This window comes from Carlito syrichta, unplaced genomic scaffold, assembly GCF_000164805.1.
Source record: "Carlito syrichta isolate Samal-C Ts95f unplaced genomic scaffold, Tarsius_syrichta-2.0.1 Scaffold315614, whole genome shotgun sequence".
In the NCBI taxonomy this organism is placed as follows: Eukaryota; Metazoa; Chordata; class Mammalia; order Primates; family Tarsiidae; genus Carlito; species Carlito syrichta.
The window spans coordinates 366,893-391,888 of NW_007259710.1; the positions used below are offsets into that span (position 1 = coordinate 366,893).

At 52.5% G+C, this 24,996-nt stretch overlaps 2 protein-coding genes across 3 annotated transcripts in view; both read right to left on the reverse strand.

The window, feature by feature from the left end:
• Window positions 1-2,155: 2,155 nt before the first annotated feature.
• CATSPER4 (cation channel sperm associated 4) lies at window positions 2,156-14,379 on the reverse strand. Its single transcript, XM_008073058.1, has 11 exons — window positions 14,308-14,379; window positions 14,121-14,192; window positions 13,578-13,721; window positions 9,406-9,507; window positions 7,718-7,815; window positions 7,420-7,540; window positions 7,068-7,201; window positions 4,574-4,748; window positions 3,581-3,795; window positions 3,089-3,245; window positions 2,156-2,209 (listed from the first exon to the last, which is right to left on the reverse strand). The coding sequence occupies exons 1-11, from the start codon at window positions 14,377-14,379 to the stop codon at window positions 2,156-2,158; spliced, it is 1,344 nt and encodes a 447-aa protein (XP_008071249.1).
• Window positions 14,380-15,337: 958 nt separating this feature from the next.
• The window catches only part of CNKSR1 (connector enhancer of kinase suppressor of Ras 1), a 12,863-nt gene continuing 3,204 nt past the window's right edge, over window positions 15,338-24,996 (reverse strand). The window contains exons 2-21 of one of the 2 annotated variants that reach the window (XM_008073056.1): window positions 24,378-24,535; window positions 24,096-24,277; window positions 22,826-22,910; window positions 22,368-22,409; window positions 22,187-22,291; window positions 21,266-21,325; window positions 21,107-21,175; window positions 20,665-20,766; window positions 20,384-20,454; window positions 20,246-20,313; window positions 19,990-20,105; window positions 19,880-19,910; window positions 18,916-19,088; window positions 17,959-18,032; window positions 17,724-17,795; window positions 16,718-16,791; window positions 16,516-16,577; window positions 16,326-16,425; window positions 16,070-16,251; window positions 15,338-15,751 (exon numbers count right to left, since the gene is read on the reverse strand). In XM_008073056.1, coding sequence (XP_008071247.1) covers window positions 15,482-15,751; window positions 16,070-16,251; window positions 16,326-16,425; window positions 16,516-16,577; window positions 16,718-16,791; window positions 17,724-17,795; window positions 17,959-18,032; window positions 18,916-19,088; window positions 19,880-19,910; window positions 19,990-20,105; window positions 20,246-20,313; window positions 20,384-20,454; window positions 20,665-20,766; window positions 21,107-21,175; window positions 21,266-21,325; window positions 22,187-22,291; window positions 22,368-22,409; window positions 22,826-22,910; window positions 24,096-24,277; window positions 24,378-24,535 — 2,096 coding nt within the window. In that variant the 3' untranslated portion in view covers window positions 15,338-15,481. Of the gene's footprint in view, window positions 15,752-16,069; window positions 16,252-16,325; window positions 16,426-16,515; window positions 16,578-16,717; window positions 16,792-17,723; window positions 17,796-17,958; window positions 18,033-18,915; window positions 19,089-19,879; window positions 19,911-19,989; window positions 20,106-20,245; window positions 20,314-20,383; window positions 20,455-20,664; window positions 20,767-21,088; window positions 21,176-21,265; window positions 21,326-22,186; window positions 22,292-22,367; window positions 22,410-22,825; window positions 22,911-24,095; window positions 24,278-24,377; window positions 24,536-24,996 lie in introns of both variants that reach the window. The other variant, XM_021706462.1, reaches the window with a different exon arrangement.

The following is a 24,996-nucleotide window of genomic DNA, read 5'->3' on the forward strand; positions in this document are numbered from 1 at the left end:
TCCTGCCTCCGAACTCATGGATACCTTTCAGACAATTTGGGGGGTGGGATGGGGGATGGCCATGCTCACATTACTAGCTCTTCCTGGAGACACTACCTACTCTTCTGCCACCTTCTTCTCCTCTCTGGTCAGTCAGAAAAGGGGCTGTGAGAGTGCTCAGAGGATTGATGAAAAGAGTGTATGGGGATACTCACCAGATAGGTTGAGAGCTCCACCCCCAAGTAGCAGCAGCAGCAGCAGTAGCAACAGCAAAAGCCACTGGCTGCCCATGTTTGTGCTGGTGATGGTCCTGGAGGGTGCTGGGAAGGAGTTCTGGCTCTGCAGGGGAACAGATAGCAGCTCCAAGACAGTGAGGCACTGCTGGCACTGGTGCCACCTCTCATCTGTCTGCTGAGTGCGCCACCCAACCTCAGGTGTCCAAACTCCTTCCCAGCAGACCCCAGGGGGTTTTCAGGGCTGGAACCAACACTGATGAGAGGGGGATGGAGGGTGGACTTTCCCAACAGCTGCAATCAGTGGGCCTCTGGGGGCTGCCATTCCAACTGGTGAATATCCCCAAGGTCCCTAATTGCCAGTCTTTGCTGAATAGTGGGGCAGAACTCTGGGCCTTCCAGACTTCCCTGGCACCCAACACCAGGGAACCTGTGTCTCAGGGACATGCCTAATCCCATTAGACTTTCACTTTCTGGGCTAAGAGCAGACTATTTGATTTTAGAGCTGGAGATAGATTTCACCCTCTCCTCATTGCATAGATAGGGAAAATGAGGCCAAGTGACTTGCCCAAGGACCAGAACCCAGGTCTCCTGTCCTCCAAGGCAGCTCTTTCTATTGACCATGACTGCCACAGCTTTCTAAGACTTCCCCCATTGCCCATCTCAGGAACCTGTTGAAGTTCTCAATGGCCTTTGGTGCAAAGGTCCCAAATGGACTTCACAGATCCCAAGTTCCCACCAGACTTCACTCACCTGACCCACAAAATCCTCTAACTTTCTTCCAGCAAGCTGCGGTGCTTCTTTCCTCCAGGAAACCTTTCAGGATCCACACTTTAACCAATCTCCATTGTCCTAGAATGGAGCTGCCTGCAGTTGCGTGACTTGGTCATTGGTGATCCCATCAGACCAGGGTTCCCCAGAGCAAGGGCCAGTCTCTATCCTCAGGCAGGAATAGAGCAAGTAGGGATGTTTCCTTCATCAAACAGGGACTTCCAACTATGAGGACCAGTCTTTCCCTCCAAAACATTTAAGACCCTAAGGGCAGGGATTATATCTCTACATGAAGTCAGAATGTTCAGAAGTGTGATTTTCTCTCCCATTAGACTGGAAGCTCTTGAAGGCAGCTCTCTCCCATTAGACAAACAAGAATTTGTTTGTTTGAGTTGGAGTCTCACTCTGTTGCCCAGGCTGGAGTGCAGTGGCATGCTCACAGCCACTGCAGCCTAGAGCTGCTGGGTTCAAGTGATCCTTTTGCTTCAGCCTTCCAAGTAACTGGAACTACAGGCACATACTACCAAGCCCGGCTAATTTTTTGATTTATCATAGAGATGAGGTCTCGTCAAGTTTGCCCAGGCTGGTCTCAAACCCATAGGGCTCAGGCAATCCTCTCACCTTGGCCTCCCAAAGTGCTGGGATTATAAGCATGAGTCACCGCACCAACCCTAACAGGTTTTTAAGGAGCAAAGTCTATCTTCCCCATCAGATGTGGAGCAAGTGCCCCAAGGAGTTGGAGATCCACCAGTCAGACACATTGATTCCAACACAAAACTTTATTGTCAATACACATATGCCTGGCCCCACTGGCCTTGCCTTCCTCTTCTTGGCCCACTCTGGTTCAACTCAGCTCCAGGCTAGAGCAGAGGGCCAGGGATAGCCATCCTTAGGCTGATTTCTGGCTCCCTTGGCCAGCGCCTCCCTTCTGTGCTCATCCTTGCTGCAAGGGCTCCCACTCTCATCCAGCATCCTCCATCCTGGCTCCTCTGGCCCTGGGGCTCACAGGCACAAGCCCTGCAGATGCTGCCATCTTTACAGCCCCTAACCTCTGCCCAGGTATGAGGGAGAGGGTGGGCTCAGGCCAGGCTGTGGCAAGCCAAGCCAGAGATGCAGGAAGATGCAGTGGCTGGGTGTGTATAAGCAGGCTTCTTGGCTTCCATCCTGGCCTTTCAGTGGGTGCTCTTGCGTTTTTTAAGGAGTATATTGCTTTTAGAATCGTGAACCTGCAAACCAAGAGGTCTTCTTGTCAATCCCTCTACCCTGACATGACTCTCTCTTACTCCCCTCCTCCAATCTCAACAGCTGCCTCAGTCACTCCTCCCAGGAAAGTCCTTCACAGGTCTAACTCAAGCCTACTAAGTATCCCCTCTGAGCTTGCAAGCCCGGGCTGTATTCCAGTCAGATGGTGTGAGAAGCAGAGAGAGAAACTAAATAATGTGGGTGTGTGCCTTTTTCTCTCCAGAAGCTCAAGGGGAGGCTGTTTTTGTGTACCTTAGACAGGAGTCAGGGGTCCTTGCCCATAATCCCGATCTGGCTCAAGCCATGCACACACAATAAGGTAGGTTTGAAGGCACTAGAGATGCAACTGGCTTGAAGGGCAGAGCCTGATGGAAGGGGGCATGGCCTCTCAGAAGGAAACTGTAGAACCTAACCGAAGGGCATGGGTGTGACAACCAGGGTGCACGGAAGTTTAAGAGGCCGACAAGAGCCCGGCGCGGTGGCTCACGCCTGTAATCCTGGCAGTTTGGGAGGCAGAGGCGAGAGGATTGCCTGAGTCCAGGGGTTCAAAACCATCCTGGGCAACTTGGTGAGACCAGTCTCTACGATAAATCAAAAAATTAGCGGGTGAGGTGGCCTGTGGTTCCAGCTACTTGGAAGGCTGAGGAGGAAGGATCATCTGAGCCCAGCAGGTCTAGGCTGCCAATGCACACCAGCCTGGGTGACAGAGTGAGACTCCAACTCAAAAAAAAAAAAAAAAAAAAGAGGCGGACAAGATCTCGGAATAGACGGAAACCCTGACAAAAAAAGCCACTGGGTCAGAGGCTTGACTGGGCTGGGCTGAGCTAGGTGAGTACTGATTGGGTGGGAGAGGGAAGACGCACCTTGTCCAAGACAGAGAGGGCAGTGAGCAAGTCTAGCTGCTGAGTCACTTCCTTGGAGGACTTGCTCTCCAACGACAGGTTCAGCGACAAGTGCCTGTTCAACAGCTCTTCCTCCTGCTCCTGGTTAAAGCGGATGGAGCGCACCTCCTCCACGATCCTGGGGGCGGAGCGGTGAATGCCTTCCCGGGGCTGCGGGGCGGGAGGCAGCCCTCCCACCTCTTCCCTGGCGCCCACCCCCGCATCGCTCTCACTGATAGAGACCCCGCTTCGCAGCCCTGATGGAGACCCAGGCTGGGCTGTACCCTTGTGTGAGATGAGAGGAACACGGAGGTCTGGATTCCAGCCCCTCCAGTAGGCTAGGGGATTCTGGGCAAGTCACTTAACCTCTTATGTTCTGCGTTATAAAATGGTGAGGGCGTGAGGCCAGAAGAATCTGAGCCTCCACCTAGCCCTGACTCCCGGAACTCGGGGCACCCCCAGTAACCCCCCTACGTGTTGAGCTCATCTCGGATCTCCTTGTACTGCATCAAGTTCTCCTGTATTGCCTCGAGCACCAAACAAAAGTTGTCCCACGTGTTTTCCGAGAGGTTCGACATGGGGCCCCCCACAAGCGGTTCCTGGAGGAGACCAGATTTCTCCGAGCGGGCGACTACACAGTGCACCAGTGGCAGCTCGTTATCCTCGCCCTCCTCTTCCTCTGCGTCTGTCTGAGGAGGGGGGAATGGAGAGGGGACGGCATAGCTCAGGCACGCATGCCCTCCCCCACTTTGCTGCTTGACTTCAGGGAGGATGAACCTCTTGGGACTTAAGGGTTCCAATGTGCCTCTCATTTCAGCTCCAATAAATCTCAGCCTCCCAACCTACTGTGGAGCTCAGCCTCAAATGCGTGAGGCCTTCTCCCACCTCCTTGGAAACTCTCACCCTTTTTCAAAATTGAGCACCCTCCCCCTTCCCCCTCCCCCACCCAGATTTCATCCCTGATAAATCCTACCTAGCAAACTTCTCAAGTCCTACCTACTCTCAAGGTGGGGCCCCCAGCCCTCCACCCTTTTGGAAGTACTCCTCTCTCTTCCCCAACCCACGGAAGCAATCCCCCTGAATGAAGTATACTTTAGCTAACATTTACTGAGTGCTTACTATGTGCCATGCACTACTTGATTACTCATATAATCCTCATAATAGACCTATGAGGTAAGTACTATTATTATTCCCATTTTACAGAAGAAATTGAGGCTCAGATTGGTCAAATGCCCTAAGGTCAGTTTTGAGTTGCCATAGAAACACAGCATGTAGGAAATCTACACCTCTCAGAAACCCCAGGTGGTGAGTGGGCGCACTCAAGATAGAGGCTGTTGCCTCCAGGTCTCCGGTTTGACTTTCTCCAGACCCTAGGGTGTGTAAGCACTCACATATGTGCACATATGCTCAAGTCCATTCTCATACACACACTCCCCCTCCGCTCTTCTGCCCCCTCCCGCCACGCACCTCACTGTAGATTATTTGATTCTGTTGGTCCTGCTCTCCTGCCTTCACCATTTGCTCCAAATTGGTGGTCACCACGACGACAAACAGGTTGATACCAATGAAGGCACCAAGGGTGATGAAGATGGCAAAGTAGATGGCACCCCCAATCTCCATCACATACTCCCTCTTCTCCATCCTGAAGATGACAGGTAGGGGGTCCATCACTTCCCTGGCCCTTTGGCCCTGAGTCTCCTCACCTATAAAATGGGAACACCATCCCAAGGCCTTCTGGGCCTTCTGCCTGTGTCACTGCTGTTGTGCAGATCCAATCCCCTACTCCTGTCTCTGCAGCTGCTCTCTGCTGAGCACCCTACTGTGCCAGACAGTGGGCTGATTCTCAAGCCAGCCCTGCAAAGTGAGGATTTGTACATCATCATTAAGTTTAATTGAATAGCTATACTTTTTTTTAGATCGGAAAATATAGTTTATTTAGAAAGTAAATTAGAGAGAGAGAGAAAGAGATTCACTTTCCAAGTTAGGAGAAGGGGCCAAAGCTTAGGAATCAAGGTGGCGGCCATAACTCCAAGCAATAGCCTATTAACTATATACTCTTTTTTTTTTTTTTTTTGAGTAGGAGTCTTATTCTATCTCCCAGGCTGGAATGCAGTGGCACACTCACGGCCACCACAGCCTCAACCTGCTGAGTTCAGGTGATCCTTCCGCCTCAGCCTTCCAAGTAGTTGGAATTATAGGTACGCACCACCATGCCCGGCTAATTTTTCTTGATTTATAAAGATGAGGTCTTGCCAAGTTGCCCAGGGTAGTCTCGAACTTGTGAGCTCAGGCAATCCTCTCACCTTGGCCTCCTGAAGTGCTGGGATTATAGGCATGAGCCACCATGCCTGGCCAAGCTGTACTCTTTATATATGGTTTTCTTTTTTTTTTTTTGAGTTGGAGTCTCACTCTGTCACCCAGACTGGAGTGCAGTGGCCGCTCCAGATCACCACAGCCTCAACCTGCCGGGCTCCGGTGATCCTTCTGCCTCAGCCTTCCAAGGTCTCACCAAGTTGCCCAGGCAGGTCTTGAACCCGCGGTCTCAGGCAATCCACTCACCTCAGCCTCCCAAAGCGCTGGGATTACAGGCTGAACCACCAAGCCTGGCTATGGTTTTCTTATTATAAAAATAGCTCAAACTTAGTATAGAAAGATCAGGCCGGGCTCGGTGGCTCAGCCTGTAATCCCAGCACTTTGGAAGGCCAAAGTGAGAGGATCGCCTGAGCCCATGGGTTCGAGGCCAGCCTGGGAAACTTGGCGAGACCTCATCTTTACAGTAAATAAAAAAATTAGCCGGGCATGGTGGTACATGCCTGTAATTCCAGCTACTTGGAAGGCTAAGGTGGAAGGATCCGCTTGAGCCCAGCAGGTCAAGGCTGTGGTGGCTGCGAGCGTGCCACTGCACTCCAGCCTGGGCGACAGAGTGAGACTCTGACTAAAAAAAAAAAAAAAAAAAAAAAAAAAGCAGAAGTAAGCTGGGTGTGAGGGTGCACACCTGTAGTCCTGGCTACTTGAGAGGCAGAGGCAGGAGGATTGCTTGAGCCCAAGAGTTCTAGACTAGCCTGGGCAATATAGTGAGACCCTTGTCTCTAAAAAGAAAAAGGAAGAATAGAAGACATCTGTGTCAGGTTCTATGCTAAGAGATTATATAGATTTTTCTCTACTGATTCTCACAGCAATCCACGACATAGTTAAGATTGTATTACAGTTCCCAGTTTACAGATGCGGCAACTGAGGCTAATAAGAAAGTTGAAGTAACTTTCCTGTCACATGATTAGTATAGTGGAGCAAAGACTCAAAAGCACAGTCCAACTTTATTGCACAGTCTGTGATTCTTCCCCACGACCTACATCATAATGGACAATGACTGCAGAAGCCCTTTACCTACTGAACTTGTATGCTCACATAAAGGCAATAAAAAGAAATCAGTCAAGGGATCTACTCCCTGGAGTAGATCAAAAATAAATAGAATAAATCAAAAATAAATAGGAATGAGACTCAATGGAAAAGAGGTAAAGAACAGAACACAAAAATGCTCGTGGACAGTGGGTCTAAGAATGAATTAAATGAGACCTGCAGTTCCCAGGAGTCCAGCCAGTATAGCGGGCTCCATTGTGGGCTGGGAGGCTGCTCTGTAACCTGAGGCACAGCCACAGACCTGCTCCCCTGTCCAAGGTCTAGCTACCTAGCTGTTAGCAAACAGAGTCAGGTAGGACTTTGAATATGTCGAGTTTCAAGGGGGACAAGACTTCAAGTACCACAAGCCCAGAGGTCCCACCCCCAGGCATTTCATTTTTAGCAGTTTAAAACTCTGGGAACCCCCTCTTCTGCTGGGCCATTCTCATCCCAACCCCTGGAACCCCAGCTTCCACTCCTCAACCAGTTTCTCTGCCCCCACAGGAGCCCCAACCCCTTCCTTGCCAGGCTGGGATGAGGACCTGGAAGCCTCACCAACACTCACTGGAAATCGCTGTAGATGTCCACCCAGCCATCCTGGGTGATGCAGATAAAGAGGGTGTACAAGGTGACATGCATGTTCTGGAAGTGCTCAGGCACGGATGCACCAAAGAGTGTGACTCCAAACACAGAGAACACCTGCCAGAGAGACCAAAGCCCTGCTCTGACTTCACCCAGGGGCCTTGGAGACTGGACATGCAGATGTCCTGCAAATGGACGCTCATGAATGCTGCCAAGGGAATCACAGGGATTCAGGCTCATAGGCCTCTCTTCTCCTCCAGACAGCCCTCTATTCCCAGTGGTCCAGGGGCCCTGTTCAGGGAAAAGGAACTGCTACGGGTAGGGAGGGTACTGACCAGCATGAAGAAAAGGATGAGAGCCATGATATTGGCCATGTCAGGAACCGACTGCAGGATGACGCGGATGATCCGGGCCAGGGGCTCCACCGCCATGCACATATGCACCAGACGAAGTGCCCTGTGGCAGAGTCTCTCAGGGGTGTCCCCCAGTTCTTCCTAGATCCATCATCTCTCCTCACTACCCCCTACCAACTGCCCAGAGAGGCTGAGCTGATCCCCAACTGGGGAGCATCCCCCAATCTCATTCCTGAGTTCCAGATAGGTCCCCCTCATTTTTTCAGAGCTCCCAGCTCACCTGAGGGTATAGCTGATAGCGATGATATTTAGTTCACGAATGAAGAACCCCAAGAGCAAAATAAAGATGATAAGGAAGTTGAGAATATTCCAGCCATCCTGGGGGGTGGGGCAGCCCCAGCGAGGTCTGTCAGGTTCAGTCCATGGGGGGCATCCTGAGTCTGCCCTCCCCACACCCCAAGGATGAGAGGGCTCAATACATAAGAGACTATAAACATAAAAAGATCACCCTCTCAGAGTAGGACCAGTCAGCTGCCATGCACTACTGTTACCCTATTGCCCCCCAAACATATTACAAAACACACATGTACTCATTGTCCCATACAGTGCAATCTCAGAGACACATAGTGAAGACCCTCATGTACATGCAGCTAGTCCCTAAGCTGAGTGCCCACCTTGGCTAACAAGTACTGAAAATGGTCTTGCTGACTGGGCTTGGTGGCTCAGCCTGTAATTCCAGCAATTTGGGAGGCTGAGGTGAGTGGATTGCCTGAGCCCATGGGTTGGAGACCAGCCCGGGAAATTTGGCGAGACCTCGTCTCTACAATAAATCAAAAATTGGCTGGGCATGGTAGCACATGCCTGTAGTTCCAGCTACTTGGAAGGCCAAGGCGGAAGGATCGCTGGAGCCCAGCAGGTCAACGCTGGGGTGGCCGTGAGCATGCCACTGCACTCCAGTCTGGGTGACAGAGCGAGAATCCAACTAAAAAAAGAAAATGGTCTGGCTCTACAGTTAGGTGGCCCAAAACACTTGGCTGCTCTTGCATCTGTGTGACACACTACAATTATTAATAAAATGGAAATAAATATTAATAAAAACATCAAGGAATGATGCTTCAGTAGCCAGTTCTGAGGTGAAATGTTCTTACAGTACAAGAAGGGAAGCAAGCCAGGTATGGTGGACTCACGCCTGTAATTCCAGTGCTTTGGGAGATGGAAACAAGAGGATTGCCTGAGTCCAGGGATTTGAGACCAGCCTGGGCAACTTGGCGAGACTTTGTCTCTACAATAAGTAAAAAAAAAAAATTAGCCAGACATGGTGGTGCATGCCTGTAGTTTCAGCTTGGAAGGCTGAGGTGGAAGGATTGCCTGAGCCCAGCAGGTAGAGGCTGTGGTGACTGTGAGCATGCCACTGCACTCCAGCCTGGGCGACAGAGTGAGACTCTAACTAAAAAAAAAAAAACAAAACAACAAACTTAAAAAAAAAAAAGGAAGATGACAAATATTGCAAGCCCTTTGTCCAATAAGGCATAGGGAGTGAGGATAGGAAAAATTTTACCAATGTTCCCTCTTCTAGAAGTCTGATCCGCAGATACTTGGTAGAGGTACAAAATGACATTTGTATAAGACTGAACATTATAGTATCCAGAGATCAGAGACTGGTGGGTAAACTAAGGCACATTCACTCAGTGGAGAAAAATAAGATATGTTCTTCATAGTGTATATTCCACTCCAGAACTGGGGGAGGTCTGGAGCAGGGACTGGAACTGGAACCCAGGGAGGTTGCACTTTAAGTACAAGTGATTTTCTGCCACAGCACACATCTCAGAGCTCACACACTCTTTCTCTACACACACACACACACACACACACACACACACCCTTCAGTTTGCAGGGGGAGGGAACTGAGTGGGATGCAGTCCTCCAGGGAGGAGTAGGGGTGATGGCAGGAATGGCCCAGGATCTCACCTTCCAGAAAAGCCAGAAGCCATTGAGCCAGCCGAGGAGAACCTCACAGAGAAGGATGGTCAGCACAATGTCATCTATGGTAGAGAACAACTCATAGTGTTTCTACATGGAAGACAGAGGAAAGAGCGGGACAGAGAGGTCAGTGGAGTCGGGCCTGGGTGGGCCAAGGGAAGAGGACATCTGCAGGGGAGGAAAGGCCCATGTTGCTGTCACTCTAGGTCCTCAGCATCCTTGTTTCTCCCTTTACAGCATACTTTGTATGTGATGTGCCAGGCACCATGCTAAAGCCATTCACACAGCAGTGTTACCATCACTCCTAAACTGCAGAGCAGGTTTCATTGCCAGCTTACAGTTGAGGAATCAAAGGAGTGCCCGTGTGCACAGCTACTCGATGGAGACTGTTGTCTGACTATAAACCTTTGCCCCTAACTACTAGAGTGGGAAACTTTGGGAAAGGGAGGTGGGAGAGGCAGAACAGGCTCCAGGGTTGGGAGAAAAAGTCTGGCCTCTGAGGATGGAGGACACAAAGCCCTGTCCATCCTCTGGTTCTGACCTTCAACTCCCCTAAGGTAGCTCTGTGTGGATAATGCATAGACACCTCAAGAACCACACCATTCAGACCTCTCCTGCTGCTCTGACTCCCCAAACCCCCCAGCTCAGGCCCGGCCAAACTCCTGGGTCTTCTGCATGCCTGGGTCCAGGACATGCACCCTGGATGGATGAACTGGGAGGTGAATGACTGGGGTCTGTTCAACCCCAACTCACTTTCACCCAAACTTGATCCTACTCCTTCAGGTTTCTTATAGCTGTGACCCCCAGTACCAGCACCTATAGCTTCAACTCCACCTGGAGGTCACCAGAGTCACCTTGTCTCCTCCTTTTCTTTACCCCAATGTGCAACACACTCCATGCCTCAGGGCTCACTGCAACACATGGGGCTTCCTGTTACACCTTGCCACCACCTCCACTCACTAGCCAATGTGGCTGGGCAGAGCTTCTTAAACCCAGATGAGAGGTTAGGGTTTATGGGCTCCCTCTTTGTTCCAAATTCCCAAAGGGCTGTCATGGACCATGGATGTGTCTGTCTACAATGAGGAAGGGCTCCCCCCTCCCCCCATCACCTATTCCCTCAGCTCCACCCCGGCCGGGCATGGTGGCTCAAGCCTGTAATCCCAGCACTTTGGGAGAATGAGTTGAGGGGATTGCCTGAGCCCAAGGGTTTGAGATCAGCCTGGGCAACTTGGCAAGACCTCATCTCTACAATAAATCAAAAAATTAGCTGGATATGGTAGCATGCGCCTATAGTTTTGGTTACTTGGAAGGCTGAGGCAGAAGGATCACCGGATCCCAGCTGGCTGATGCTGGGGTGGCCGTGAGTGTGCCACTGCACTCCAGCCTGGGCAACAGAGTGAGACTCCAACTCAAGAAAAAAAAAAGGTCCTCCTGCCTACTACAAAGCATAGGTATTCTAGAGATAAATCAGAGTTGCCTTCCCTACCCACAAGCCTTCCACAGCTTCCTGGGCCTGCAAGATTAAATTCAACACCAGTCTGGCATTCACAGGCTTCTAGGATCTGATCTTCATGGACACATATCCTAAATCAGGGCTTTAGCATTTTGGATTGACCCTATAGTAAGAAATATATTTTACACTTTACATCAGAACCCTTTCTGTGCTTTTCTCCCTCCCTCTCTCCCCTTCCCACTCTTCCTCTCCCTCCCCTCAGTTCTATTTCACTCTTCTCCATTCTATATCAAAGTATTGGCATCTACACTCTGAACTGGTTTCATGGCCCATCCATGGTTTGCAATCTGCCCGCCACTCTTCTCCTGCTGCAAAGCTCTGCAGTTGGGTTTCTGCCTCTGCCACAAGAGACAGCCCTTGCAGGTCATGAGAAACCCAAGGGACACATTCTAGTCTTTCTCTTGCCTTGTCTCCTCACCAGGCCTGGCCCCGTTGCTTGCTCCCTTGACCATCCCTTTCCCAGGTTCCGCCCATACCACCGGCCATCGTCAAAGTCTTCTGTCTCCTTTTTCTCCCCTCCTCCATTTCTACCCTCTGTTTGGAGGCTGTCCTCCGCGCTCTGCTTAGCCCTCTTCTCCTCTCACTCCACACTCTCCCCAAGCAGTTTCCTCCCTTCCTCAGCCTCAGCATCTTCCATCTCACCGCTGGCAACTTTCACATCTCCATCTCCATCCTAGGACCCTCTGCAGTGTTCCAGCTCTGACCTCCAACTCCCATCGAAACAGCTCTGTGTGGATAGTGCACAGATATCTCAAACCCCACACAACACACACCTCCCTCAGCATCCTCCCCACACCCGCTCCCCATGTCACAACATAAACACCACCTCACCACAGTGGTTCAAGCCAGAAATGTCACTTTTTGCTCTCCCTTGTTCTATATGCATGAGATGATGACATATGGCAACGAAGGTGGCATATAGAAAGTGCTCACTAAACACTAGCTCTAAAAAAAGTCAGGCCAGCGCAGTAGCTCACGCCTGCAATCCCAGCACTTCGGGAGTCCAAGGTGGGAGGATTGCTTAAACTCAGGAGTTCAATACCAGCCTGGACAACATAGACCTCATCTGTACAAAAAATTTAAAAATCGTCTGGGCATGGTGGTGCATTCTTGTAAGCCCAGTTACTTGGGAGGCTGAGGCAGAAGGATCACTTGAACCCAGAGGTTGAGGCTGCAGTGAGTTGTGATCGTGCTGTGGTGAGCTGTGATCGTGCCACTACACTTCAGGCTGGGAAACCGTGAGACCTGAACTCAAACATAAATTAATAAAGGGAATAAAGAAAATCATTCAGGAATGTCCATGGTTTGGACCCTAGAGAGCTTCCAAATGCACCTGATGCTTTGTACTTACTGCCACTGTCCTGATCCAACCCCCATCATCTTTCATTTGAACATCTGCAGCAGAGTCCTGCCTGGTCCATCTTCCCCCGTTCTTGACCCTCTCCTTTCCACTGTCTCTCTGTGGCAGCCAGTGTGTGTGTGTTTTGTTTGTTTGGTTGTTTGAGTTGGAGTCTCACTCCGTCACCCAGGCTGGAGGGCAGTGGCACGCTCACGGCCACCCCAATGTTGACCTGCTGGGATCCAGTGATCCTTCTGCCTCAGCCTGCCAAGTAGCTGGAGCTATAGGCATGATTTTTCAAATTATCAATTGAAAAATTGATAATTTTTTCAATTTATTGTAGAGATGAGGTCTTGACAAGTGGCCTGGGCTGATTTCGAACCCGCGGGATCAGGCAATTCACTTGTCTTGGCCTCCCAAAGTGCTGGGATTACAGGCTAAGCCACTGAGCCTGGCCCGGTGTGTGTTTCCTAAAACATGTGTCTGGTCATTTCACTCCATTGCCTTAAATCCTTCCCAGTTTTCCACTGACAGGATGAGGGCAATGAGCCCTGTGTGATCTGGCTGCTGACCACCTCTCTGAACTCACTCGCCACCACCACACTGGACATCTTCAAAATATCAATTTTAATTAGCACAATACATGTGTGTATACTTCTTGTAAGAAATTAAAACACCAAGGATAAATCACACTGAACTTGAGGTGGAACCCACAGAACTCTCTCTCATGCTGTTTCTTCTGCCCAAAATACTGTTCCCCACCTCTGCCTGGCCAACGCCTACTCATCCTTTACTCTCAGTTTGTGTCATTTTCTCCAGGAAGCCTTCTCCCACCTTTAGATTAGGTTCCATTGCCTTCCTTGAGCTTCCATATACTCAGGGTACTACTTGGGCATTTGCAATGACATGTTTGTGTATATCTGAGACAGGAACTGGGTCTGTTGTGCTTAATACCCCTGGAACCCTGGCACAGAGCACAGTTCAGTGCCTAACACAGAGTGGTTCTCCTGTAGTGACTGCTGATTAGAATTGGATACCCTGCCCCACCAGGTGCTCATTTGCCTTCCTCTGCTCACACCATTCTTCTCCTGCTCTTCCTCTAGAAATCCAATACATTCCTCAAAGGTGGGCTCTGGAGCTCCCTCCGCCATGAAGTCTTTCTTGATCTCCTGATCCCTAGAAGGTCAGAGCTGAAAGACCCTTAAGGAGCATCCAATCCAACCATTGTAGGCAGAAGGGGAGCCTGAGATTGGGAGAGGGAAGTGCTTTACTAGAGCCGATGGGGCAGAGGTCAGGTTGGCGTCCCACCTGGCCAAGAGCAGAGTTGGTACGGAGAGCGATGGTGATGGCATTGATCACCAGCAGCAAGGCCAGCAGTAGTTGAAAGGCTGGATGTCGCAGCAGCTGCTTGACATACAGGCGAGTGATACGCTCCTGCGTGTCCCAGAGGTCCTGGGAGAGCACGGGACCTTCCTTCAGGCGGTTGTCACACCAAAGGAGGCTCCCAGTGAATGAGGGTTTTGGGGGATCTTACTCTAGGGTGGAAGTGCCTGAGAAGGGATCATGGAATGGGGGCTTTAGTGTAGAGGTCACTACCTAAATGGCCACTAAAAGTGAGTCACTGTTGAGGTACCTTTGGGGAGGTCATTCCAGGAGAATCTCTTGGGGTCTCTGATGGCGATGACTGTTATTACCTAGGGTTTCCTGTGGGGGAGCACTGCCAAACTATTACTAACATATCATAAGGGGTGGGCCCTCTGGGGGGACGTTTAGAGGGCAGAGTTACCATGAAGGCCTGCGCCCACGAGCATGGCTGCCGAAGGGCTGCTGTGGGGCAAGGATTGTCCTTACCCTTCTAGTCATGATTTCCCTGCGGTCGATGAACACCTGCTCCTCTATCCGGGCATACTCATGGGCGTTCCTCTGCAGGATAGAGGGGCAGCCACTCAGTGCCAGCCACTGCCCCTCCAGTCCTTCTGCACCCTCCCCCACCCCAGGACATCAGCGTGGGCAGTGGAGTCGAGTAGAGGCCACCTACCCGCCTGGTCGAATGTCTGACACTGGTGGTATTGATCCCTTGCTGCCTCCGGACCTTTTGGTTATCCATCATGGTTGCTCAGTCTCCTCCTACTCGTCGAAGAAACTTCATTCCAAGCAGTCTTGCGCCCCCTCGTGGTGATATCACAGAGGTCTCTGTGACCTCCCGTCTTCTGCATTCCATCAAAGAATTCCAACCCTGAGAGAAGCTCCCTCCGCTGGTCGCCCTTCATATTCCTCAAAGGAAGCCAGGGATGCTGTGGGGCGGCTGGCTGGGGTTGCAGGCTGATGGGAGTAGGTCAGGCCTCCCCTGCACCTGAGTGGAGTCACAGGGACGAGTCCCTGCCCTGGATCCGGGAGCTGGAGGTGAGGCTGGTCTGAGGAGAGTTGTTTGCCCTAGCACCTTCCCCAGGGTGGACCCTGACCTGCACCCTTCCCCACCTGCTGCCTCATCCCACCTGTCCAGTCTCCAGGGCTGTCTCCTCCCGCTTGTCTTTCTTTGCAAGGTGTGTTTTCACCTCTACAAAGTCAAAGTTTCTCATTTTTTCCCTAAGGGGAATGGAGTGGGAGACCACCGCTGGCCTTTGAAGGGCCAGGGAGAGGTAGACATGAGTAGGAGCCCTCGCTAGCCGTGGCCAACTGTACTTCATCCTGGCAGGCATGGAGCTCAGGTCCAGAGCCCGGGTCAATGGGCCACACCAGGGGTCAGTCACCCACCCTCTAGCCAAGAGCAATCACTCTAGTCCCCTCCGGGAGGCAGATTCCTGATTCCAATATGGAAGCCAAGGCACAGTAGATTCATTTTTAGAGAAATTGACTTTATTTAGTCGGAAAGCATCCACAATGTAAAATAAAGAACGCTTCTACAGGTCTGGTTTGGGGGGGTCTGCTGAGGCTCTGAAGGGGGCAAGACTGTGCCACCACAGATCTGAGGATGCGGTAGGAGGCTCTGACAAGGGAGGAGAGGATGGCACAAAGCTCACTCCACTTTATGCCACTCCAGGAAAGATAGGAGCAGGAACGATGGGAGACCAGGCAGAGGGATCAGCTTGGGGGAGACTAGCATTACTTCCCGCCCTGAACAGAATCCAGGAATGCTCTGTCCTAGACATGTCAGAGACTGGGACTGAGGCAGTCCTTGGGTCAGAGGTCAGGAGCCAGGGTGCTGGCTGGGGTCAGGAGTCAGGAGGTCGGATGTTGCTGTCTGGGGTCAAGGGGCAGAGATGTGAGTGCTCCTCGGGGTCAGAGGGCAGGGGGTGGGAGGACGGTTCTCTGGAGTTCCAGGTCAAGACGTGGGAGCTGCCCTCAGCCTGCATCCCTCCCCAGGCTGCCAGGTTCTCTGAGTACAGCTCCTGGTTTTGCTCCTTCCACCGGCGGAACTTCTCTCCAGTTAGCTCAGGGTCGTCCAGCACCTCCTCCAGGGCCTGCAGCTCCTGCAGCTTTGCCTGTGAGGGCAGGAAAGCTGAGGTGCCTTGACCACCCGGGGGGGCCAAAGCCTGACCCCACAGCAAACTCTGGTGTCCGGTGTCCAGAGCCCAGAACCTGATCAGCCTGGCACAAGAGGCCCAGGTGAGAACTCAGATCCCAACTCAGAACCCAGACACATGGCCCAGTCCACAGCTGAGCCCAAACAGAAGCACGGAGTCCAGAACTAAGTCCAGAGTTGAGGCTGGAGTTTGAGGCCAGGAGGAAACTGAGAACCACAAACCAAAGCCTGAAGCCCAGAGCCTAGTCCCTTGCCGTGCCCAGTGCCCCACACTGACCTTGAGTGTGCTCTGTAGTGCCCGCACACGGTGCACGTGCTCATTGAGCTGGGGGTCTTTGTTGCGCCGCATGAAAGAGCTCCTCCACTGTTCATGGGTCAGGGACTGTGGCTTGCCCAGAAGGGATACGCCGCCCTGCCTCAGCCCCTGTACCATTCCTTCCAGTGCCCCTTCACTGCTGTCTGTGGGGGGGGGGGGGGGGGGGGATGAGAATGTGTGTACCCCAACCCCTAGCCCCCAGCGCCCAGCCCAGCACCTGTTGGAGAGTCGAAGGAGGTCCGTGGGCTGTGCTGTGTTGGGGTGGCTGCAGGTGATATGTCTCCGTGGAGTGGACTGCAAGCCTGGGCAGGGCTGGGCTGCAGGCAGGGCCGAAGACGGGAGAGTATAGATCTGAGTGCCACGCCCTGTTTACCCCCATCTCCTCCCCCCAGCGGCCTCCTACTCACCGAGGCTGAGCGGGACCCAGCCTCCTCATCAGGGTCTTCTGCTTCCGTCTCACTGTAGCAATCTGGGGTGGGAAAGAGCAACTGGGGAACCCATAGAGTTTTGGGAGGCTCAGGAGTGGGCTGAGGCATTTGAGTTCCTAGCCTCTATCACAGGAAAGGCAGAGGCTCTGGTTCCTCCTAATCAACACTGTGAGACACTCACCTTCCTCTCGGGGTGGGGGGACCCGGCCTGGAGACTGGTACTTGGAGATGCAGGTAATGAGATGACGCACCCACCTGTGGAGCAAATGGGTCTCACGGCATTTCCATTCACTGAGACTCTACTATATGCCAGAAGCTTTTTACTCACACTATCATCTTGATTTTTTATTTTTTTTAACTTTTATTTTTGCAGAGATGAAGTCTTGCTCTGCTGCCCAGGCTGGTCTCCAACTCTTGGTCTCATGCAATCCTCCCACCTTAGCCTCCGTAAGTGCTGGGATTATAGGTATGAGCCACCATGCATGGCCAATCTGGTTTTGGCTTTTTTTTTTTTTTTTTTTAAGGATAGAGTCTCTGTTGTCCAGGCTAGAGTGCAATGGAGAAATCATAGTTCACTACAGCCTTGAACTCCTAGGCTCAAGCAATCCTCCTACCTCAGCCTCCCAAAGTGCTGGGATTACAGGTGTGAGCCACTGCACCCAGTCCCATCTTCTAATTTAATCCTCTGAGCAACTCTGAGAGGCAAGAACTCTTTATTTATTTATTTATTTATTTATTTTTGCGTTGAAGTCTCACTCTGTCGCCCAGACTGGAGTGCAGTGGTGTAGTGGCCGCTCCCAGCCACCGCAGCCTCGACCTGTTGGGCTCCGGCGATCCTTCCGTCTCAGCCTTCCAAGTAGCTGGAACTACAGGCGTGCACTATCATACCCGGCTAATTTTTTTTGATTTATTGTAAAGATGAGGTCTCGCCTGCCCAGGCGGGTCTCGAACCCGTGGGCTCAGGCAATTCACTCACCTCAGCCTCCCAAAGGTGTGGGATTACAGGCTGAGTCACTGAGCCTGGCTGAGGCAAGAACTCTTATTCACCCATTTTACATATGGTGAAACTGAGGTTTAGAAGAGTTCCTTGACCAGCTACTCTCAGAGGGCTGGGATTTGCGCCCAGGATACCAAGCAAGCAGAGGATGGGAGTTATGTAAGAGTAGGGTGGGGAGGCTGGCACTCACATGCTCAGATCTGTCAGGGTATCAGCAGCAAAGATGAAGGGTTTGTACATGTCATGGGTGAGCTGGAACACACTGCCAGGGAGCGGAGAAGTCTCACTCAGCCTGGGCACGCCCACCCAGAACCCAGAGAGGCTGGACCAGGAACCGGCCACCTGCCATGCCTCCCCCCTCACCCGTCACCCTTTCTCTCCCTTTCTCTCCCCATCCCCCAGCCCATCATACTCCAGGACTTAACTATTTTTTCTTCTGATCATGTCCACTTTCCAGACTATAGTTGGAGACATTGATGAGGCCCTCGGCCTTCTCATCCTGCGGGATCACAATGTGAAGGTCAGCCTGAAACCCCAATACTCACAAGGCCCATAAACATAGTTACCTCTTGGTCTCCTGAGGGCAGTGGAGGGGACAGGGCACCTCCTGGGCTCTCTAATCACAAGTCTCTGAGTTTCTGGGGCTCAGGGCAGGAATCTGGGGTAGGACAGGAGGTGTGGCCAAGGGGTGCCTGAGCCAGGAAAGACATGCCTGCTTACGCATTCATTCCTTCAGTGGACACAGACGAAGCTGCCTAACATCCTGAGCTTTGTTCTCCTTTCCTGTTTTTCTTTTCCCTTTTCAGATGACTAACTTCCAGGTATGGCTTTCTCAGGAAGCTTGTGGACTTCTCAGGCTGGACTGGACACCTCTGCTGAGCTCCCACATGTCCCCTGGGCCTGTCCTTCATCAGTGTAGCACACCTTCCCTACATTGTCCTTGAATGTGTATTCATCCCTCTCCTCTGTTATCCTTGAAGCTCTGGAGGATCAGAAACCATCCAACTCTTCCCTGTGTCCCCAGTGCCCTGCCTAGAGCTGGGTTCAGGTAAGCACCTAAACGTTTGTCGAATGAATAAATGAATGAATGAATGGCCCATCACTGGGATGGACAGAATATCAGAAGAAGGAAGGGGAGGTGGGCAGAATAAAAGCGACTTTTCTCTGCATCTCCTGTGATACCTTTTCCAAACTGCTTTTACACACATATTAACTCATTTCTCTCCAAAGAAAGTCCTTGTTTTAGATGAGAACACAGGGGCCTGCCCGGGACCTCGGACAGGAGTGGACAGTGGAACAGAGAGAAATATCGTGCCCCGAGATGACTTGCTTGCTTCCCTCTGTGTATGAGTGTGTGTGCGCACACATTTATGGGGTCTCACCTGGGGCTGGCGGTACCAGTAGAGCGTGTGGCCCTTGAGCACAAACCAGCAGCGGCGCCATCGTGGGCCCATGAAGCCACCGGGTGCCTTGCGCAGCAGGAGCCAACCATCGCAGTCGGGCCGGCCCAGCTCCCGGCATGACACCCGCCGGCGGCTCAGCTGAGTGGCCACGCCTGCAACAGCACAGCAGGGCCCCAGCAGTGAGGGGCTGGCAAGGTGTTCCAGTCCCCCAGACCTGCTCCTCTCCCCCCACATGAGTGTCCCCAATGGAGATGTCTCAACCCACACTCTGCTCGGGATGTTCCATGCATCATTTCTGAGGTGGGATGACCCTTCCTATTTTAGTTTCATTTTAATTTTTTTCCTTATTATTTTTGATCTCCTGATATTGAATAAATGCTGTGGCATTTATTCTGCCCACCTTCCCTTCCTCCTTCTGATATTCTGTCCATCCCAGTGATGGGCTATTCATTCAATTATTTGTTCATTCAACAATGAATGCACAGGTCTGTCTGACCCTGGAAGCAGGCAGTTTCCAGGAGAGACTGACTCTACCTCTCTTGACCCTGAGGGAGTGAGGGGGTGGTCTTGCTCAGCACTGCAATGATTTCCTTTTTTTTTTTTTTTTGAGTTGGAGTCTCACTCCATCACCCAGACTGGAGTGCAGTGGCACATTCACGGCCACCCCAGCGTCGACCTTCTGGGTGCTGGCGATCCTTCCGCCTCTGCCTTCTAAGTAGCCAGAACTACAGGTACGCACTACCATGCCCGGCTAATTTTTTTATTTTTATTGTAGAGACGAGGTCTTGCCAAGTTGCCTGGGCTGTTCTCTAACTCGCAGTCTCAGGCAATCCACTCACCTCGGCCTCCCAAAGTTCTGGGATTACAGGCTGAGCCACCGACCCCGGCCATTTCTAAGAACTCCTCATATAGGGAACCCCACCCAGCCAGGTGCACCTCATACCTTTTGATTTCTTCCGACCAAGAACAGGACTCTGAAAGGACAAAATAAAGGAGCTGGAGAAGGGTCCAGGTCCAGAGCCACACCCCTCCCTGCTGAGCCCCTGAGCATACCTTGTCAGGACATCCTGGGGACCCCGCAGTCTCAGGAGTCTCTGCTACCTCTGCTGGGAATGTGGCTGGGGGCTCAAGGGAGATGGGCAGGGGCTCAGGGTCAAGAGAGGTAGAGTCTGTCAAGAAAGGAGAGTGAGGGAAGGTCCATGAGTCCCCTGGGGGGGGGTGAGAAATGGTGTCAGCATTGAGGGGTCAGAAGTGGGCACCCAGACGCCTTGACCAGGGCATCCATCACCTGGCGGGACTTGGAAACTACCTGTCCAGGCAGGGCTGGGCCCAGGGTTTGAAGTCAGGTCAAAGGCAAAGATGTCTTCAGATGGGGCCCTGGAGAAGGCAAGGGGAGATAAGAGCCCATGGTCTCTCCCAAGATACACTCAGGGGCAGAACCTCTTACCTGGGAGATGGTGGGACCAGAGACTGCAATTGGCTCCTCAAGTGTGTGGAGTCCAGGGCCTGCAGAGGTGTCTGGGGAACAACCAGAAACAGCGTGATGGGGTTGAGACGGGGGTCCAAAAACAAGCGAGGTAGGGCAGGGACAAGCAAGGCAGGAAGAGGGGATGCCCAGCCGCTGGATACAAGGCCATGGGACCTGGGGTCTCCTAGCTGAAAGGGGAAGCTCAAGAATTTTGACACTTAGAAGAGGACAGGAGGGAAAGGCATGCATGGTGTGGGTACCTGTGGGGGCGTCTCTGGCACTGGGATCTTCTTCAGCACTAAGCTGACCCCGGCTGGCTCCCGTAGCAGCTCCCTCACCACATTCTTATGGGGCCAGCCCACCTGAAGGACAGGGCAGGGGATGGGCAGAGACAATGGGCTGGCATCGAGCTGTGCAGGAGGCTCTGAAGCAACCCACCAACTCTCGTCCTCCCACTCAGAGCCCACCTCGAGTCTCATGCTTCTGCCTCCTCTCATCTACCTCCAGGGAGCCTCCGGGAATCCCTGCACCTCAACTCTGGGGAGGCAGTACTAACCTACCTGTGCTGGCTCACCTCGCAGACAGCAGCTCCCACCTCCCTGGTCTTCCTAAGGGGCAGATCCCTTGGCTGCCTTCCCCACCCACCAGCCCTGACTCCTTCTCAAACGCCCCTCAGTTCCCCACAGCCTTCTCCTCACTTACCACCACCTGCTCGTTGATCTGGATGACCTCGTCTCCAGGCAGAATCCGCAGCTGGGAGTCGGTGGGGACCTGGTATAGGGAATGGGGCCTGATGCTGGCTTGGCTGACAGATGAGAGGGCCTTGGGGGTGGGCCATTGAGAAAGGGGTGGGGATCTCACCTGGGGGCCCACTTGGGACACGAAGTGCTGGCAGCTGCTGGTGGTGTGGACTTCCAGGCCCTGCAGAGGCAGAGGCTGCAGTCACCAGGGGGTTGGGGGCAGCAGGGTTGTAAGGTCGATGGAACTGGGGAAACAACTGACCCCAAGCAGCACCGCTTCAACTTGCCATGTGACTTTGCACCCCTCTGGGCCTCTGCCTTCTCCTCTGATAAGGGCCAGAGGGAAGCTGGGGACACTGATTTGTAAGGTACCTGCTTCTCAGCAACTTTCCTGAAGGAATAAGAGGCTCTGGTTTCCCCAAACTGGTCAAAGATTAAAGCAAGGTCAGGCACGATGACTCACGCCCATAATCCCAGCACTTTCGGAGATCAAGACAAGAGGATTACTTGAGCCCAGGAGTTCGAGACCAGCCTGAGTAACATAGTGAAACCTGGTCTCTACAAAAAAAAACACTGAAAAATTAGCTGGACATGGTGGGGTGCCTATAGTAGCAGCTCCCTGCTACTTGGGAGGCTGAGGTGGAAGGATTGCCTGAGACCAGGAGGTTGAGGCTGTGGTGAGCTATGACCGTGCCACTGCATTCTAGGCTGGGTAACACAGGGAGAAACTGACTAAAAAAAAAAGAAAGAAAAAAAGATTAAAGCAGAAAAGTTCATGTCCACTCCCTTTCTCCCAACCTGCCCCTGAGTCCCTGCCAGGACTGTGTCCAAGGGCTGGAATGTGCCAGCTGGGACCACAGCAGCGCAGTCCCTCAGGCTTACAGAGCCATGGGAGACCCCAGGCAAGTCCTCTGGGGGCTTCCATTTTAACATTTGTACAAAAAGGCTTTTCAGCCATAGCAGCACGGGATTCTGTGGGATATTTCAGGGCCTGGGCAAAGCTGCCAAGGGTTAAAGTGACAGGTGAGAGGTCAGGGCTCACCAAAGGATCGTCTAGCTGTACCCGCTCGAGCACGGCCCTCTGTACCAGCAGCTCCTCGGGACTGCAGCTTAGGATGTTGTGGCAGATCCCAGCCACATGGCTGCACTGGGAGAAGGAAGCAGGTTGTAGATCCTGAGCCTGATCCCCCAACCCCACTCCCCTCTCACCCCCACAGACTCACGATCCTCAGGACTATGCTCTCCTTCTCGGCTGGTGAACAGTCCTGGAAGCAGAATGAGAGAGCAGGGGTCTCCCTGAGCAAGGGCGGTGAGAGGGCTGCCGTCTCTGGGATTTTCCGCAGTCCCTCCCTGCTGCCCCTATATTGGTCCCCTGCGCAGAACTACAGGGCCTTAGAATTTCAACCCCAAGGGCTCATCCCTCTAACACCCGGCCCCTGGAAGTCACCACACATGCCTTCCCCTCCTGCCCTGTCCTGAGTGTCAAACTTCTACAGTTTCCCCAGCCAGCTAGGAGATCCCAGGCCCCGCAGCCCTGTACCCAGTTGCCGGGCGTCCTCTCTTCTTGCCTCACTTGTCCTAGCCCTCACACCTGATCCTGGGCTGATTCACAAGTTATAAAAAGCTCCAGCCCAATTTGGTCTCTAGGGCACCGGCCAAGGCTGGCCCTTGGTTCTCCTACCTCCTGCAAGGCCTGGCCCAGCTCTCCGCACAAGTCCCCAATCTCCTGGCAGGCTGAGAAGTCGTTTAAGTGGGAGAAGAGGTACCTGGCAGGGGAAGGATGGTGCAGTGGTTAAGAGACTGTGCCAACCACTCAGTGCCAACTACTCATCTGCAACTTGGGGATATTACCTGCTCTCATGGGTCCAGTATGGAGTAAAAGAAATGACTGACACATCTAAAGAGCCTAGCACAGGATTTTTTTTTTTTTTTTGAGTTGGAGTCTTACTCTATTGCCCAGGCTGGAGTGCAGTGGCACACTCACAGCCACCCCAGCATCGACCAGCTGGGCTCCGGTAATCCTTCCACCTCAGCCTTCCAAGCAGCCAGAACTTCAGGTGCACACTACTACGCCTGGCTAATTTTTGATTTTTTATTGTAGAGACGAAGTCTCGTCAACTTGCCCGGGCTGGTCTCGAACCTGTGGGCTCAAGCAATCTACTCGTCTCAGCCTCCCAAGGTGCTGGGATTACAGGCTGAGCCACCAAGCCCAGCCACACAGGATTATTTATTTTGAGTTGGAGTCTCACTCTGTTGCTCAGGCTGGAGTACAGTGGCACGCTCACAGCTGCCACAACCTAGACCTGCTGGGCTCAGGTAATCCTTCTGCCTCAGCCTTCCAAGTAGCTGGAACTATAGGCACAGGCCACCATGGCTGGCTAATTTTTTTATTTATTGTAGAGACGTGGTCTTGTCATGTTGCTCAGGCTGGTCTCAAACCCCTGAGCTCAGGCAATCCTCTCACCTCCACCTCCCAAAGTACTGGGATTAAGTGAACCACTATACTGGAAGGATTTATTTTTCTTGTGCCTACTATGTACCAGGCCCTGTTCTAGGCACTGGGGAGACAGACATTAAAGTATACATAATTACATCAATAACGATTTAATGTGAACTTTAATGAGTGTTATGAAACTTCAAATCTCTGAGAGTATAACAGGAAGGCCTCCCTGAGGAGGTGGCATTTGAGGTGGGACCTATAGGGCAAGCAACAGCCAGTGAAGGGGCTGGGGAAGCTCACCATTCAATGGTTATTGATAAGATGGTTATGATTACAAGCTAAGGGGCGAGGTGGGAATCCAGGCATCCCAGTGGCCCTGCACAGACTGACTAACCTCTTTGCCCTGCTCTGATACATCTGAACAAGAGTCGGGATCTGTTTTTCTTCCTCAGGCCCTGGAGAAGGCCAAGAATAAGAAGGGTTCCCGCACCAGTCACCCCAACCCAGATACCTGTTGAGCCAGAAGAGGAGAGCACGGGCCTCGTGTACCACCTCCACGGCTGCACTGAGGACATCGACAGGGGTCTCAGCACAGTACCCCAGGTGGCCTTGGACCAAGCTCTGGAAGGCATGGATACCCTCCAGCAGTTCCTCTGTCAGGCTCTGTAGGTTCTCTGTCTGTAGCCTGGAGCTCTGTGCCAAGAAGAGAGCAGGTCACCTCCCAGCAGCAGCCAGTCCCCATCAGCAACCCCAGTTCTAGGAGCAGCAACCAGGGTGGCCAGCCTCCACTCACCAGGGCCTGGAGCTGTTCCACTGCATCCAGGATGAGCTCCTGGTGTCCCAGAGGCCACACGGTCAGAGCCTCCAGATTGCGGGGGCAGAGCTGGAGCAGGTACTTTCCAGGCAGCTCCCAGTCCTCAAAGGGATAGTCCTGCAGGGAATCATCAAGGCCTGGAGGGAGAGCAGGAGCCAGTGTGGTGGGAAACAAAGGTGTCATGACCCTTCAGGGCAGTTCTTCACTCTCACAAAGCCTTTTCTCTCCAATCTGTCCCTAATGACAACCCTGATGCCCAGGCTGTCAGATGAGGACCAAGTTGAAAAGCTGAGTAAGAAAGAGCAGTAGGCCGGGCTCAGTGTCTCAGCCTGTAATCCCAGCACTTTGGGAGGCCAAGGTGAGTGGATAGCCAGAGTTCGTGGTTCGAGACCCACCTGGGCAACTTGGTGAGACCTCGTCTCTACAAAAAATCAAAAATTAGCTGGGCATGGAAGTGCGCACCTGTAGTTCCAGTTACTTGGAAGGCTGAGGCGGATGGATCACTGGAGCACAGCAGGTCGAGGCTGCGGTGGCCGGGAACGTGCCACTGCACTCCAGTTGGGGTGACAGAGTGATACTCCAATTCAAAAAAAAAAAA